Consider the following 15182-nt stretch of genomic DNA (forward strand, 5'->3'; position numbering starts at 1 on the left):
TTTATGACAAGGATTAATGTTCTTCAATCTTATTTAGTACCAAAAGCACTCACGAAAAGGATTAAAATCGAAGCGGGCCTAGTAGAATCACGGGTTCTCGGTGGCCCAACTTTGTTATTCCATCTGTGGCGCGTGATAGGGACGCTTAATTCCATTTGGGAACAAAAATTCTCCCTCTCAGTCATAAACGCACTAAACAAGTAGGCACAAAGTCACGTGTTACGGACCGATAAGTATTTCTTCATTTTTAGGATTCGTTTGGCCATAAATTTCTCAAGTAAAATTTAGGGGGAAAATTGACAAATAGTGTTTGTCCATATAGTTTGTCATTATTTGACAAATATTTTTGGCAAATAACCCAAATTCCCAAATACTAGAAAAAACTAGTATTTGGGTCAAATCTCATTATTTGGGAGCTTCAAAAAATTCAAATTCTATATCAAACTTTTATCTATTACAAAAACATAGTAGTTGTTTATGTTGTATTACATAAGTAATTTTTTACGTGAACACCAAACCAGTGATGAAATATTCAATGAATATGAAAGTGATGATATGGTTGTTGATGAAAATGATGAATAATCGGTTTAAGGTAATAAAGTCATGTACTCCGTCTACTTCACGATGTATGGAATGATGTTTGTTTACCACATTGCTCTAGTGTCATGGACACTACTTGTTATTTGCTGCAACAAAGGTCCAATTGACTTGTTGCGGAAGTCATGAATCTTGTTACGTCGACGTTTCTATTTTGCTATGTAATACAATGGTTAGTTTTGATAGTTTTTAAAACTTATGGGTATAAATTAAATTTATTAAAAATATGAAATATATTTCCCAAATATTATGCCACACATGGTGAAATTTCACCCAAATAATATTTGTCAAAAATATTTGGGAATCTGTGGCCAAACGCTAGCTTAATAGCTTTCGAATTTAAATTATTTGGATAAAGAGTTGCCTTTATTAGGGAGTGCTTTAATATCAATGTGAGATTTTCAGACGCAAATTTAAATTCGCCGGACTCTAATATAAATATCGGACAGTGAATTGAAAAAAAAAGTAGGCAGAAAGTGATAGTAGAAAACAATTGAATTGAATTCTTTATGTTCCACTTAGAATTTCCTCCAACATAAGCCAGCCACAACCTTAAATGTGCACCAAAGAATCAATCAATCACCAAAAGATATATATAATAATACTACTTAAATAATAACAATATTAATATTAGAAAACTTAAGGAGATCAAATTAGAGCTCTTTAAAATGGTGATGTTATAAATCAAATATAGTTTTAGTTTACTACTTATAAATGGTGTACTAGTTATGGAAGTTTTAAAGAGGGATGAAGAAGATGTTAGTCCTAGATTTTCATTTCAAAAGAATGGATCATCATTGTCTTGTGTAGTACCACCATTTTTGCTCAGCCCACAAAAGAGTTTGTACTACAACAAGTTGCCTGAGGAGCCACTCAATCTCACAATACTCAAATTGGATGGCTCTTCCTTTGGTAATTTTTCTTATTTTCCTCCTCCTGTTGAATTGTCATGAAATACTGAAATTGATTTCCATCTATATGTGTCTGTATAGACGACAAATTCAGGATTTAGAGTCAGTGAGTTCAAATAGTACTGAAATTCATGTGTGGATGCCCTTAGAAATGGATCTAGAATTCAGAGATTAGTATTGTTTATGTGTGAATATTTTTTAATAATTCGGGCTAGGGAAATGGGATGGGATTACAAGGTGGGGGAATGAACCCTCACTGAGATGAAAGTTCAAGTAGCCAACTAACTGACCTACTAATAATCCCCCATATATGTGTGTATGTAACTATATAATCTCGAAGCCAGGAATTTGGCGAAGGGTGTGCAATTTTTCTTGTCAGTTGTGTTAAGCGTGTGCAAAATTAAATATACACTCATAATAGCTAACATTTAACTTTTGTACACCACATAATTTTCAAGAGTGTACACCAGACCATTCTTCGCCTAAGGTGACTCCGCCCATGTACTTATAGGTATATGATTTTTTAAATATTTTGATATGTATATATGGTTTGAGTCCAAGGTAGGACTTTAGGTGCTATCACACTTATTCTATACTACCTAGTTTGATTCATATGTGGCTCGCTAGTATTGATTTATCCAGAGGCGGAGCTAGCTTGGAGGAAGGGGATTCAATTGAAATCCCTTCACTATTATGCAAATAGGGTAAAAGGTAGTCCTTTTTTTGTGTTGTTTTGTTATTTATAAGTTTTCGAACACCCTTGACATGAGAGTTCTTTTAGTGGAGTGCAAAGGGGGTTCAAAAATTGCTTTAGGTTGCAGGCTTCATCATTGGTCATGTATCATATGTTTTTTCAAATGGTCAGATCAATTGAATTTTGTGTTGTGCAGATATTAAAGTTGCAAGGAATGGGACAGTGGCGGAGCTGAAACAGGCGGTGGAATCTGCCTTCAGTCATTTTCCAAAGACAGGAACAGGCAAGGTTTCATGGTATGTGCATTGCAAAAGGAAACTTTCAAATTAAACTTCTTCTGTTGTAGATTGCTTGAGACTTATACTTCGATTTCTGTCTGACGTAATTTGCATAGCTGTTTCACTGTATATTACCTTAGCTAGTTCTTTCAAATTCAATAGTTTTATTGTGACAATTTTACAGGTCACATGTATGGGGACATTTTTGCTTGAGCTACGATGGGCGGAAGCTACTTACTGATAGTGATTTGTTAGGAACCTATCGGATCAAGGATGGCGATAAGGTTTCTTCTCATTCATCATATTTTTGATCTAGGAAAGTTTTCTTTTATCTAATCTTTATATGATTTGCTTATGTTACTTGTTGCCAAATGCATTGGAATATGCAATTTGTAAAAGGAGATGTATAGGCTTTGAAGAAAATTGATTTTTTTTAGCCAAATCAGAATCTTGACTTCTGCAGTCGAATGTGTGTGGTTCTATATATTCCTGTTTGTTTGGAAATTAATAAGCTCCTTCGAGTACATCTTTGTTAGCAAATAATTCTGAATGCACCATAAAGAGGTGAAAATGGTCTGAAGAGAGACCTGTAAAAAGCAGGTTCAATTACTAAGGTATCTAAGGCTCTAAGGAGATTCTGGTTCATATGAATTCTCCCAACCGAAAAGAAACAGATTTACTATCAAATTATTTTAGGTAATCGTGAAAATGTAAGATTGCTCATGTAGACAGATTTCTCATGGTGTTTGCGTATAGCCAGAGGCTATGATTTCTTTCACTAGACTGATTATTAATCCGATATTGTCTATATTCTGGTTTATGGGAGTTCAGCAATTTCTTTCCACCCTGGAGTTAAGAATTTTTCAGATCATTGCTAATGATTATGTACTTTTTTCGTTATAAATCCCAAGTGGAACTGTTTGAACATTTCCTTAACGCGCTAATGCATGATGTTTCTGCATTTGCAGCTCAGTTTTATGAGGCATGTCTCCATCAGTTACAATCTGGTCAAAACGCGATCAGAGAGAGAGGACTCTAGTAAGAATGAACCTAGCATGTAAGATATGTATATTGTTTTCATCCTTATTGTTGGTTCATGTGTTCTAATAATGCACTTCACCCATGCCTGGTATGGTATTGTTTGCTATCGATGCTTGATTCTTCCATAGATTGCAAACACTAGGCCTAAGTTGCTGGAGACACTTGGTCATAAAAGTTGGATCTTGTTCATCTAGGTGTTTCCATATATAGTTTCTAATACTAGAATATTGTCATTTATATGTTCCATTTATAGTTTCTATGTTGATTTCTTGCCAGTACTGCTCACCATCATACCGATATAGACCTGGCTATGTCACTTTGTGTGATCATGCAGAGTTTATGCATATTTTTATGAAATGTTCACTATATGTATGAATTTGTCTTGCATAGTGGCATTGTAAGGGCACATAGATAACATCATCTTTGAAAATGCATTTTTGCAGATCAAAAGGCTGTGAAAGCAGACAACGGAGAGGTGAACGAGAGGGTAATCACCATCAAGATGACTTATCAGAGAACCAAAACAATATCCATGACAACAACAGGGGTGTTGTAGCTAATTGTGAGTCCAGGCTGGTTCATTTGTTTAGAGGGTGGCTCCCATACAAATTGACAAGCCCAGAGAGGAGAATGAAACAGAAGAGCAGCACATCGAGATCACACGATGGTCTACTTATGGAGTTCTAACAGTGTTGTGCTGTGATTAGTACTTTTGAAAGCGAGGAATCCAGCAACTGTTTGCAAATGTCAAAGAGAGTTGGAGAGTGAAATGGAAAACATCCACCTCTAGTTAAAGCTCTAAGCTTTTGACTTTATAAAAGAAGATCAGTTGCCTGCCTATGCATCTGTTCCATTTCCTCATTTGCATATCAAAATTAATTGTGTACATGAATTTGCTTATGTAGAACACAAATATCTCTTTGGTCATTAGAAACAGCAAATCCACTATCATCAGACTTGAACTTCTGCATTCTGGTTTGGGATCTCCATGAGTATTCAAAAAGAGTTTGTGTTTTATACACTGACGGTATAAAAAGCTACTTACACAATTTAGTCACTCATGAACTAATTATAGGTACATACTACAAGGATTAAATGGTAATCTAGTAGAAATGTTAACTAATGGTATGTTCCTCAGACTTCTTCAAAAATGTCATTGTGATCCTTCAAAAAAGTTATGCATTTTTGGAGGATTTTAGAAGAATCCGAGAAACTTCATACTAGCCTATCATCATAGGTTAAAACTACACTAATAGAGTAAACATTATTTACACTATTAGCATGTTTACTTGAACCGAGATACTCCCTCCGTCCCTATTTACTTGTCCATATTTCCTTTTTTAGTTGTCCCTATTTAGTTGTCCATTTTGACAAATCAAGAAAGGACAACAATTTTTTTCCTATTATACCCTTATTTACACTTCTTGAAAATTGTAAAAGTGTATGTTGTTTCCCTCCAATTTATTTCACTTGAATTCAAATAAGTGGTTGTAATTTTGAAGTGAAAAGTTGTCATAAGGGTAAAATTGTAACTTCACTGTGCTAATCATTGTTGCCTTAATCTGTGTGCCATTTCTAAAGTGGACAACTAAAAAGGGACGGAGGGAGTAAGAAATTAGGCATATGAATTAACTTGCGGACCACAATTTTCAAACTTTTTAGTCACTCTACCAACTAATAACAAGTGTAACTTTTTTTTTCTGGTTTCCCATCTCATTATATCCGTCTTGGTACCCTATTAATTTGGATTCAGCCCATTCAGATGTAGCACTCGTTACCAAGAACTATTAACCTTATCCACTGCACCACGTCATTTGGAGACACTAAAATTGTGTAACTAATTAAACAAGGATATGACTTGAAAAAATATACTCAGAGAAAAAGAATGACCTCACGTGAGTGGCACACCCTTAGAGCTCCAATTTTCAGCCTCATCGTATTGTGTGGCATAGATTGAGATAGCCTTTCTAAGATCTTCCTTGTTTCCTTTTGTTCAAAAAAAATAATCAAGATTCGAACCTCTCAAAAATATTTTGTTTTTTACAACTGCAAAATCCCAAGTGGCAGAAGAGTAGAAAAAGAAGAAGAAGCCATGGCCAACATGATGATGAGCTCCTCCAAAGTTTTAATCACTTCTTCATCCTCTACCATCCCTCCATCTCCAAGATTCAAACTTTCCCTCACCCAAATCCCTTTTCCAAAAATACCCCTCCCCAAATCACCCAAATCCCTTGAAACCCTCTCAATCCCATCAACTCTCAAGTCCATTTCAGTCATTCTTGCAAGCTCATTGGCCATGGCACCACCTTCACTAGCAGAGGAAATTGAAAAAGCTTCCCTTTTTGATTTCAACTTGACACTCCCAATCATGATGGCTGAATTCCTGTTTCTCATGTTTGCTTTAGACAAGATTTACTTCAGCCCATTAGGGAAATTCATGGATGAAAGAGATTCTGCCATTAAGGAGAAATTGAGCAGTGTGAAGGACACCTCTGCTGAAGTGAAGCAACTGGAAGACCAGGCTGCTGCAATTATGAAGGCTGCAAGGGCTGAGATATCAGCAGCATTGAACAAGATGAAGAAAGAGACTCAGCAAGAAGTAGAGCAGAAGATTGCAGAAGGAAGGAAGAGAGTTGAGGCTGAATTGCAAGAAGCTTTGGCTAGCTTAGAGAGTCAAAAGGAGGAGACAATCAAGAGTCTTGATTCTCAGATTGCTGCTCTTAGTGATGAGATTGTCAAGAAAGTCCTTCCTGTCAGTAACTAATTCTGAAAAGTTGTAATGTTTTTTTTTTTCTTGGGATTGGTAAGAGTTAACAGCTTGTTTGGATGGATGGTTGTTACATGTAATATTGTACTGTGATGTTAGTTTAAATACAATGTTTATTTTGATTGTTACTTAATTTTATTTAAAACCATTGTTATGTAACCACAAAAAGTCTCATTTTATATAATGAGATTTGGTGTGATCACGTTGTTATGTTTTTTTTTTTTTTTTGTTGTTGTTGTGATGCTCTTGCAGGTGACATATATGGGGACATTGTTGCTTGGGCTATGATGGGCAGAAGCTACTTACTGATATTAATATGTTAGGAACCTATTGGATCAAGGATGCTGATAAGGTTTCTTCTCATTTCATCGTACTTTCTCGGAAAGTTTTCTTATATCTAATTTTTTATATGGTTTGCTTATGTTGCTTGTTGCTAATGCACTGAAATATGCAATCTGTAAAAGGAGATTATTAGATTAGGAACCACATTCCAATAATTTCCAGTCCATCTTATGTCCAGGCTTTGAAGAAACTTGATTTTTTGTTGAGATGAATCAGGATATGTCATTTTGCAGTTGAATGTGTGTGGACTGGCACAGATGGAACTTATAAGTCAGAAGTTTGGCTGTAATTGTTCCGATTTGCATTTTCATTGTTTCGATGTAGGAGTCTTTGATTGGAAACTAAAAGGCGGTGCATATGGTCTGAAGAGAGACATGTAAAAGCAGGTTCAATTACTAAGGCTCCAGAGAATTCTGGTTCATATGATTCTCCCAAACCAAAAGGCAACAGATTATCACTTACAAGTAAAGAGCTGAATATGGGCCAAAGCAGAGAACTCTGTTTATTACAAGTTAGAACTTTCTTTTGGAGATTTTAGATGGATTATCTTCCCACCTAATGAGATATGTACATTTTCCTTTATGAAGCACAAGTGAAACTGTTTGAACATTTCCTTGGCTCGCTAATTCTTGATGTTTTTGCATGTGCAGCTCACTTTTATGATGCATGTCTCCATTAGTTACAATCTGGTCAAAACGTGATCAGAGAGAGGACCCTCATGAAAATGAAACCAAGCATGTAAGTTCTGTATACTGGCTCTGTCATTATTGTTGGTTCATCTGTTCTAATATTGCCACCCTATTGCTTTGCTATCAATGCTTGATTCTTCCATAGAATGCAAACACTAGGCCTTAGTTGTTGGACTTTTGGTTATAAAAGTTGGATCTTGTTCATCTAGGTGTTCCCATTTATAGTTTCTATACTGGAACATTGACATATATATGTTCCATTTATAGTTTCTATGCCGATATTTTCCCAATACTGCTCATCATCATACCGATATAAACCTGGCTATGTTACTTTGTATGATCATGCAGAAGAATTGGAAGAATGGACGTAGTGTTGCAGAGTTTAATGCATATATTTATGAAATGTTTAACTATATGTATGAATTTGTCTCGCATAGAGGCACTGTAACTTGTAAGAGCAGTTTAGGTAATATCCTCTTTGTAAATGCATTTTTGCAGACCCAAAGGCTGTGGAAGCAGATATCAGAGAGGTGAACGGGAGGGTAATCACCATCAAGATGATTTATTAAAGAACCATCGAACTAATTTTAATGACAACAGGTGTGTTGTAGCTAATTGTGAATCCAGGTTGGTTCATTTGTTTAGAGGGTGGTTCCCATACAAGTTGCCAAACCCAGAGAGCAGAATAAAACAGAAGAGCAGGGCATTGCGATCACACGAATAGAAGGCATTCACCTCTAGTTGATAGAAAATTAGTAATTTGTATCATCTGTTTCATTTCCTCATTTGCAGATGACAGTCAATTAGTTGTGCAACATGATTTTACTTGGGGTTTGGCATAAAAAAAAAAAGTCTTGGGATTGTGTAAAAGAGCACCCCCACCCCCCAATTTCCTCTCCATGTACACTATTTTCTAGGTTCTGTGTAATCAAATCTTGATTTTCATCATTTTGCCTAAGAACACAAATGCACTAATATCTCTTGGTCATTACCTCATTGGTTAAGAGTAAATCCATCTATCATCACACTTAACTTCTGCAATCTGGTTTGGGATCTCCATGGTTATTAAGAAAAAGTTTAACTTCTTATGCATTGACGGTGTAAAAAAAATACTCATCTCATCAGGTTAATCAGGAGGTAAGGTAACTACATGTAAATCATACGATAAGTTAGTTGATAATCAAATAAAAACATTAACTAAACTATCATCAAAGGTTAAACTACACTGATAGCATAAAAAATCTTTACTCTATTTGGTGTAATAACTTAAATCCAGGTTACAAAATTGGTATATGAATTAACTTGTGCATCACAATTCACAAACTTTCAGTCACTCCTTAGTGAATAAAACCAAAAGGCCACTTACAACTAATTACAATTTTGTGCATATCAAATGCCAATGCCTTTGGTTTATTAGAATTACATAAAGAAATACTCACAGAAAAAGAAAAAAAAGAACCAGTTGCACACCCATCTCAGCCTCATAATATTGTGTGGCATAGATTGAGATAGCCTTTCTAAGACTTTCCTTCTTCCCTTCTAAAACCACCAAAAAAAATCCCAAGTTCTAAGAAGCCATGGCCAACATGATGATGAGCTCCTCCAAAGCCTTAATCACTTCTTCATCCTCCACCATTCCTCCATCTCCAAGATTCAAACTTTCCCTCACCCAAATCCCTTTTCCAAAACTACCCCTCCCAAAATCACCCAAATCCCTTGAAACCCTCTCAATCCCATCAACTCTCAAGTCCATTTCAGTCATTCTTGCAAGCTCATTGGCCATGGCACCACCTTCACTAGCAGAAGAAATTGAAAAAGCTTCCCTTTTTGACTTCAACCTGACACTCCCCATCATGATGGCTGAATTCCTCTTTCTCATGTTTGCTTTAGACAAGATTTACTTCAGCCCATTAGGGAAATTCATGGATGAAAGAGATTCTTCCATTAAGGAGAAACTTAGCAGTGTAAAGGACACATCTGCTGAAGTGAAGCAACTGGAAGACCAAGCTGCTGCAATTATGAAGGCTGCAAGGGCTGAGATATCAGCAGCATTGAACAAGATGAAGAAAGAGACTCAGCAAGAAGTAGAACAGAAGATTGCAGAAGGAAGGAAGAGAGTTGAGGCTGAATTGCAAGAAGCTTTGGCTAGCTTAGAGAGTCAAAAGGAGGAGACAATCAAGAGTCTTGATTCTCAGATTGCTGCTCTTAGTGATGAGATTGTCAAGAAAGTTCTTCCTGCCACTAATTAATTCTGAAAATTCGTGTAGTAAATCAGATTACTGTTTGATCAAAGATATATAAATGTGAAAATATTTGGGTTTTTTATATGATGAATCTCGTGTGTACATCTTGGTTTTTGGTAATATGAGGATTCTAAGTGATTTTTCAGGATTTTGTTTATGAAGTTAAAAGAAAAATTGAAACTTGAAAGCCAGAGATCAACTTCTCTCTCCATACTGTTTTGGTCCTAGAGCTGAGGTCTATCGGAAACGGTGTCTCTACCGTTGTCCAAAGCACATTGAGACAAACACAAATCAACTTGTTTGGGAGGCGTGATAGTAGTTGTAATCCATCAAGGTAATTGGAAGTTGTCAGTTATGATTTGATATTGCCTTTTTTTTTTTACGACAAGTTTTGGTTAACAGCAAGAACATATCCACGAATGGAGTCTAGAGAGGGAAGGATATAATTGCGCGTGCAATTGTGAGACGGTACTAATTGGTCAATGGCGCTTAATTAGGTAATGGCAGAATTGTCAACCCACATATCCAATTGTTCATTTTTTTAACTACCAGGCGTAAACTATTACCACATCACTTACAGTGAAGATAGCAGCAAGATGTTTACATTCAACACCACCTTAGATAAGCAAGGTTAAAAAAAAAAACACATCCAACAAATAATGAATTTTAAAGTTAACAATGCTTTTTTTTTTTTTTTTTTTTGCTTTTCCAACAGATGTAATTCAAGACCATAGAGAACCCAACAGCTGAATGCAGTATAAGCTTGGGATACTTCAATCATCAGGAAAAGAGAAGACATAAAAATAATCAGTTCTGCTGCTCCTCGTTGTCCCCGTTTTGCTCTGCTTCTGCAGCCATTAACTCATCAAACTTCTCAGTCTTGCCCAGCACTATTTCAATCTGCACCAAGCGAAGATGAATAAATAAAACAAAAAACCTTAATTTGATAAAAAAGACGACACCACAGATTAGACAAGGATGACTGTTCGGAGAAGGAATTTTTTAAAAAGATGGATTGCGAACCACATTTAACACCCACTAGCTCACATGAATTCAACAATGTTTTAAAGAGTATATGGGGGAAGAAGAACATGAAAGCTGTAAAAGCAGCATCTATATGGCATAACGTAATACTGGCTAGACTCATTTTTCCATCTCTGCTGTTGAGTGTTGCCAAAAGAAAATGATTTTATTCTGTTCAACGGCTTTTGAAAACAGGAACAACAACAATGGGAAAAACCACAAGATAATGCATTAAATGGGAATGTACCTTCAACAGGCATGGGGGTGTAAAACTAACTTCTAATCAAGTCTAAGATTGACCAAATGGGACTAGACAATTTTGGTTCGTAAGGATGTAAACCATCACTGACCCTACCATCTATTCTACAGCTTTTCTAAAATTCTGCACACATCCAAACTCAAACAGAGAAAAATAAGAACACACACACATCAACTACCTCTTGAACACTTAACTTAATCTACTGTTCTTCAGAAAGAATCTTGAGTCCCAAGCTAACATTTACCATAGAACCTCTACAGAATGAGTTCCATTACTACCAAACCACCAAAACTGAAGCAGACTAATGCATCAATTGACCGACTCATAATGCTTTTGGAATTTACCTTTGCTTTTGGTATCGGTCGGGCTCCTGGGTCATCCCTCATGTCCACAGTGAGTGTCCTGATCTCTGCAGCAAGTGTACCCTCAAAGTTAGATGACAAGAAAGATTATAAAAGGGATGGGAGTGGAGTACGAGAAGCCTCACTCTTCTCAACAGCAAATCCATTGTTCTTGAGAATTTCGGCAATAGTAACCACTGTTGAAATAGCTGTATACATGTGGAAAAGGTTGTTAATCCTTTAGAACTATATGGCAAGCCAATTCAATTATTAATGAGTTTGCAACATAACACAAAATAATAAGTCCACAAAAAAATGAAAAGAACATCAAACTGAACTGTACCACCACTATATATTTCTTTGTACTTAATAAGGTTTACCGGCAAGCCAAAGGAACCACTTCAAGCATAATTTTTTTTTTTTTGAGAATGGTAAAGGAACCACTTCAAGCATATTCTCAAGCACATTCTGCTTTATAAGTAAAAGATCCCTGGGAAGCCGCAGGAATAAGGTTGTGATGAATCAGAATTCATCCCAGATATGCTCAACTATTTTCTATGGTTGAAAACCATGGTCGTTTTTATGCCAGAAGTTGGTTCAAAATTGTTTCACTAGGATATCACATCACTGGTAAAGTGAGCAACACTGTGTATTATACTCTTATTATACACATGCGGTTGCAATAGTAAACAACACATTCTTGAGATGGTAAAAAACATCACACATTGCAAAGATTGGAATTCATCAATAATCAAGAAAAAGTCAATTGGGAAAAGAAAGTGAGAGTGCCTCCATAACCCAAACTGTAACACGGTGTATTCTTGATGTGAAAAGACAGAATAAACAGAATGTAGAAGAAGACCCATATGGCATTATAAGCAAGGGGAAACCACAAACTAGTACTCAAGATTGAGGGTCAAGAAGATTTACCCATCCCAAGAGCAGAGAGTTCCACTTCATTGTACTGTTGCATGTACCTCTGCAAGAAACATACCAAATATCTCAGGATACGAACTCAGACCAATAGCAACAGTTTTAGATTCTGGTGTAAGACCAGGAAAATATAGATAGTCACATGGCTAACACTTTTCAAGATTTTCTCTTGCATCCAGAAAAAGCTTCAAACAATATACTATAAGTCCGGCGCCAACCCTATAATTGTCACTAAATATACCTAAAGTATTTTTTGATAAAGAATACTTATGAACTGCCTCAATTGCAGGTCCAAATTGTTAATTTGGATCCTACATAAACTCACATCACTTCGATTGCAATTGCTCTAGACTTTGTGAAGTCCTGTCTGAACTGCTACTGCAGACAATCAGAACTTGAACTATATTCTAATCTTATGTTTCTCAAACAAAATATTTGTTCTTTTTAACTCTCCGTATTACATATAGAATTTTTTCTTCAATCACCCAACCCATCAATTAATTATTGTAATACAGATTAGCAATTTTTCTTCAATCAAAAACTAATAAAATCCCAGAAAACTAGACCTTAGCCAACATAAGCAATCAAACGCATTGAATTAACAAAGATCCTGGTTACTGTGCATTAACTGAAAGCATTTTGCAGGTCTCCCACTATGAGCCATGTCATTTTTGAAAATGTAATTAATTGTTCCCGTTCATGATAGTGGAAACAGTATGCAAGATCCAAGTCCTTATTTTTACCTTCTCTCACATAACTTGTCAGCAAACAACTCAACAACCATAAAAGAATCTATCATTGTTCAACAAGCATAGACCCTCATAATCATTAAACGGAAACAACTTTTGCAAATCTAGCTGTCTTCATAAAAACATCCAACAAAAGAATCCTCCATAACCAATTTACAGACAAACAAGTATAATCATTTTAAAACTACGTCCAATTACCCAAAACTTCGTCAATGGATACACAGACTACAATGGATGGCTTTATAACATGGAAAAACAAGTAAACAAATTTAAATAACTAATAGCTTAAAATACAGTAATAGTGTAAAAACACCTTATGATTTCAATGTATATATAATTTAAATGGGAAAAAAAGCACCTTTGAGAGATTAACATAAAAGAAGAGCGATTTCTTAGTGTTAGAAACTTGGATTCTGTTCTTCTTTTGTGTCTCTGAGACACTCATCTTGTTCACTCCCTCTGTGATTCCTTCCATTGATTTGCTGATTTCTTCAGGTAAACCCTAATTTCGCAGCCTCCTTTCCCTTTGAAGAGAGGATCCGTATAATTTGGGGAAAATTATACCAAAAAGAGTAACAGATAAACCCTCGGGTCATATCCAGGTGGTTTTAAGGGTTAGGCTCTTTAAACGACAACGTTTTGTGGCTCTTTGATTTTTTTATCTCTCAAATGTACCCCTCTTCTTTCGAAAATTATACTTTACACCATGTTTGGTTCTGAGGCACAGTTACATTGGGTTTGATTATGGAAGGAATTGTTAACCTCAAAATTCATTATTATGTCACCGTTTGTTGGTTGAGGTTTAAATATGTTGTGGTTCATTCAAATTTATTAGCATAACATTTCGAATTGAAGTATGTTATCGTTAATATTCCGTCAATTCAATAAAGAATCATTATTACTTTGATACATGAAAGTGATAAAAAAAATTACTTTGATCAAATGTCTATCATGTTGGTATATGTTGGAGCAAATTGATCAGTGAAGTAAAAATTTAGGACAGTTTAGAGGAAATTTTGAGTTAGTCGAAATTGAAAAAGAAATATATATATATGTAAATATTGTATAAGCAAAGATTTCTAAAAAAAATATATTTTATCAAATATTTTTTAAAAGTTTTCTTTGCAAGGATTATTTTTAAAAAATATATAATAAAAGTTTGACACAATAAGTATTCATGATGAAAAAATTAATTTCAAGTGAATATATACAAAATATTGATTGAATAATTGAAAGAAATACAATTAAGTAATTACTGGAATTGGTTAAATTACTTTGTATTTTTGACAACGATTAAATTACATCGAACTTGCAAAATTTTGCACTATAAATGAATAAAACTTAACTTTTTGTTGAATATACACATCTATTGGAGTGGATGTTAGGGTAAAAGTTAACCAGCATACTATAATTATTTTACAAAAATTTAAGTTCTATGCCTTGACAGTTTATCTCTAGTAGAAGCTATTCACCATTTTTCAAAGTTATCTACCATTTTTATTAATTATTATTGAGAGCTACTTGAAACTGCATTTTCAATAACCTAATTGTATAGACACTTTTTTAATTTTGAAAAATCAATACATTGAACTTGAAACTTTTCATATAGAGGCAGTTCTCACAAGGTGAAGAATGTTTCACACTTTATTAAGCACAAATTACAAGTTTATTTTACAACCAACCAAAACAAAAAAGGAACCTAGCTACCTAGCTAGATAACAAATCAAACAAACACAAATCAAGAACAAATCACAACACAAACATCATTTTACAACTCAATGATTAATTAAAACAATAAAACTTAACTAGCTACCAAATCTTGACATTTGATATGCTTTAATTCCCTCCTCCCCCCAAACCCCCCACCCTTAGCTAATTAATATAATTAACCACACTTGAAACCTGTGGGAACTTTCTTAGCACAAGCACTAACCAAAGCACTAAGTGCAACAGGAATATCTAATTTGATAATCCCAAGTACATTAGCCTTAATGGCAGTGCAAAGACAAGCTGCAACTTCCAAATCAGCCAAACCTTCAAGCAATGAGCAACAAGGGGTTGTCACTTGGCTACCAATTGCAACATTTACAAGGCCAAGTAGGTCACCACAAACACCAAGCTTCAATGTGTCCCTTGGACAATAAGGGTTCACTGGGGGTGCCTTTGGTGTTGGGTGAGGCTTTGGCTCACATGGACCACAACCACTAGTGAATGTGGCAAAAATGAGAAGGGAAAAAATGAAAATGGTGGAGGAGAGGGTAGCCATGATTTTCTAGAGAGTTTTAGTGGTGGTGTAGCTTGGTTTCTAGAGTTTG

At 35.3% G+C, this 15182-nt stretch overlaps 5 protein-coding genes and 1 long non-coding RNA gene across 7 annotated transcripts; 4 read left to right on the forward strand and 2 right to left on the reverse strand.

Annotated features, from left to right (window-relative positions):
- The first annotated feature begins 1113 nt into the window (after positions 1 to 1113).
- LOC125824999 (uncharacterized) lies at positions 1114 to 4483 on the forward strand. Its single transcript, XM_049504348.1, has 5 exons — positions 1114 to 1509; positions 2399 to 2498; positions 2665 to 2764; positions 3449 to 3537; positions 3965 to 4483. The coding sequence occupies exons 1-5, from the start codon at positions 1326 to 1328 to the stop codon at positions 4206 to 4208; spliced, it is 717 nt and encodes a 238-aa protein (XP_049360305.1). The 5' UTR covers positions 1114 to 1325; the 3' UTR covers positions 4209 to 4483.
- A 1068-nt stretch (positions 4484 to 5551) lies between these two features.
- LOC125825001 (ATP synthase subunit b', chloroplastic-like) lies at positions 5552 to 6416 on the forward strand. The gene has a single exon (XM_049504351.1). The coding sequence runs from the start codon at positions 5614 to 5616 to the stop codon at positions 6283 to 6285; it is 672 nt and encodes a 223-aa protein (XP_049360308.1). The 5' UTR covers positions 5552 to 5613; the 3' UTR covers positions 6286 to 6416.
- A 53-nt stretch (positions 6417 to 6469) lies between these two features.
- Positions 6470 to 8267, forward strand: LOC125825014 (uncharacterized). 2 transcript variants are annotated; one of them, XR_007442825.1, is made up of 3 exons: positions 6470 to 6640; positions 6955 to 7368; positions 7818 to 8267. It is a non-coding gene; the product is annotated as an uncharacterized LOC125825014 (long non-coding RNA). The 2 variants fall into 2 exon arrangements; XR_007442826.1 differs by lacking the exon at positions 6470 to 6640 and having other exon boundaries at positions 6855 to 7368.
- A 574-nt stretch (positions 8268 to 8841) lies between these two features.
- LOC125825002 (ATP synthase subunit b', chloroplastic-like) lies at positions 8842 to 9577 on the forward strand. The gene has a single exon (XM_049504352.1). It carries the CDS (start codon positions 8897 to 8899, stop codon positions 9566 to 9568), a length of 672 nt encoding a protein of 223 aa, XP_049360309.1. The 5' UTR covers positions 8842 to 8896; the 3' UTR covers positions 9569 to 9577.
- Positions 9578 to 10043: 466 nt separating this feature from the next.
- Positions 10044 to 13455, reverse strand: LOC125825010 (uncharacterized protein At2g34160-like). Its single transcript, XM_049504361.1, has 5 exons — positions 13226 to 13455; positions 12116 to 12164; positions 11332 to 11394; positions 11189 to 11253; positions 10044 to 10462 (listed from the first exon to the last, which is right to left on the reverse strand). Exons 1-5 carry the CDS (start codon positions 13340 to 13342, stop codon positions 10370 to 10372), a joined length of 387 nt encoding a protein of 128 aa, XP_049360318.1. The 5' UTR covers positions 13343 to 13455; the 3' UTR covers positions 10044 to 10369.
- Positions 13456 to 14482: 1027 nt separating this feature from the next.
- LOC125825012 (14 kDa proline-rich protein DC2.15-like) lies at positions 14483 to 15182 on the reverse strand. The gene has a single exon (XM_049504364.1). It carries the CDS (start codon positions 15131 to 15133, stop codon positions 14753 to 14755), a length of 381 nt encoding a protein of 126 aa, XP_049360321.1. The 5' UTR covers positions 15134 to 15182; the 3' UTR covers positions 14483 to 14752.

The sequence above is a fragment of the Solanum verrucosum genome, unplaced genomic scaffold, assembly GCF_900185275.1.
Source record: "Solanum verrucosum unplaced genomic scaffold, falcon-dt-bn FXZP01000086.1, whole genome shotgun sequence".
NCBI lineage: Eukaryota > Viridiplantae > Streptophyta > Magnoliopsida > Solanales > Solanaceae > Solanum > Solanum verrucosum.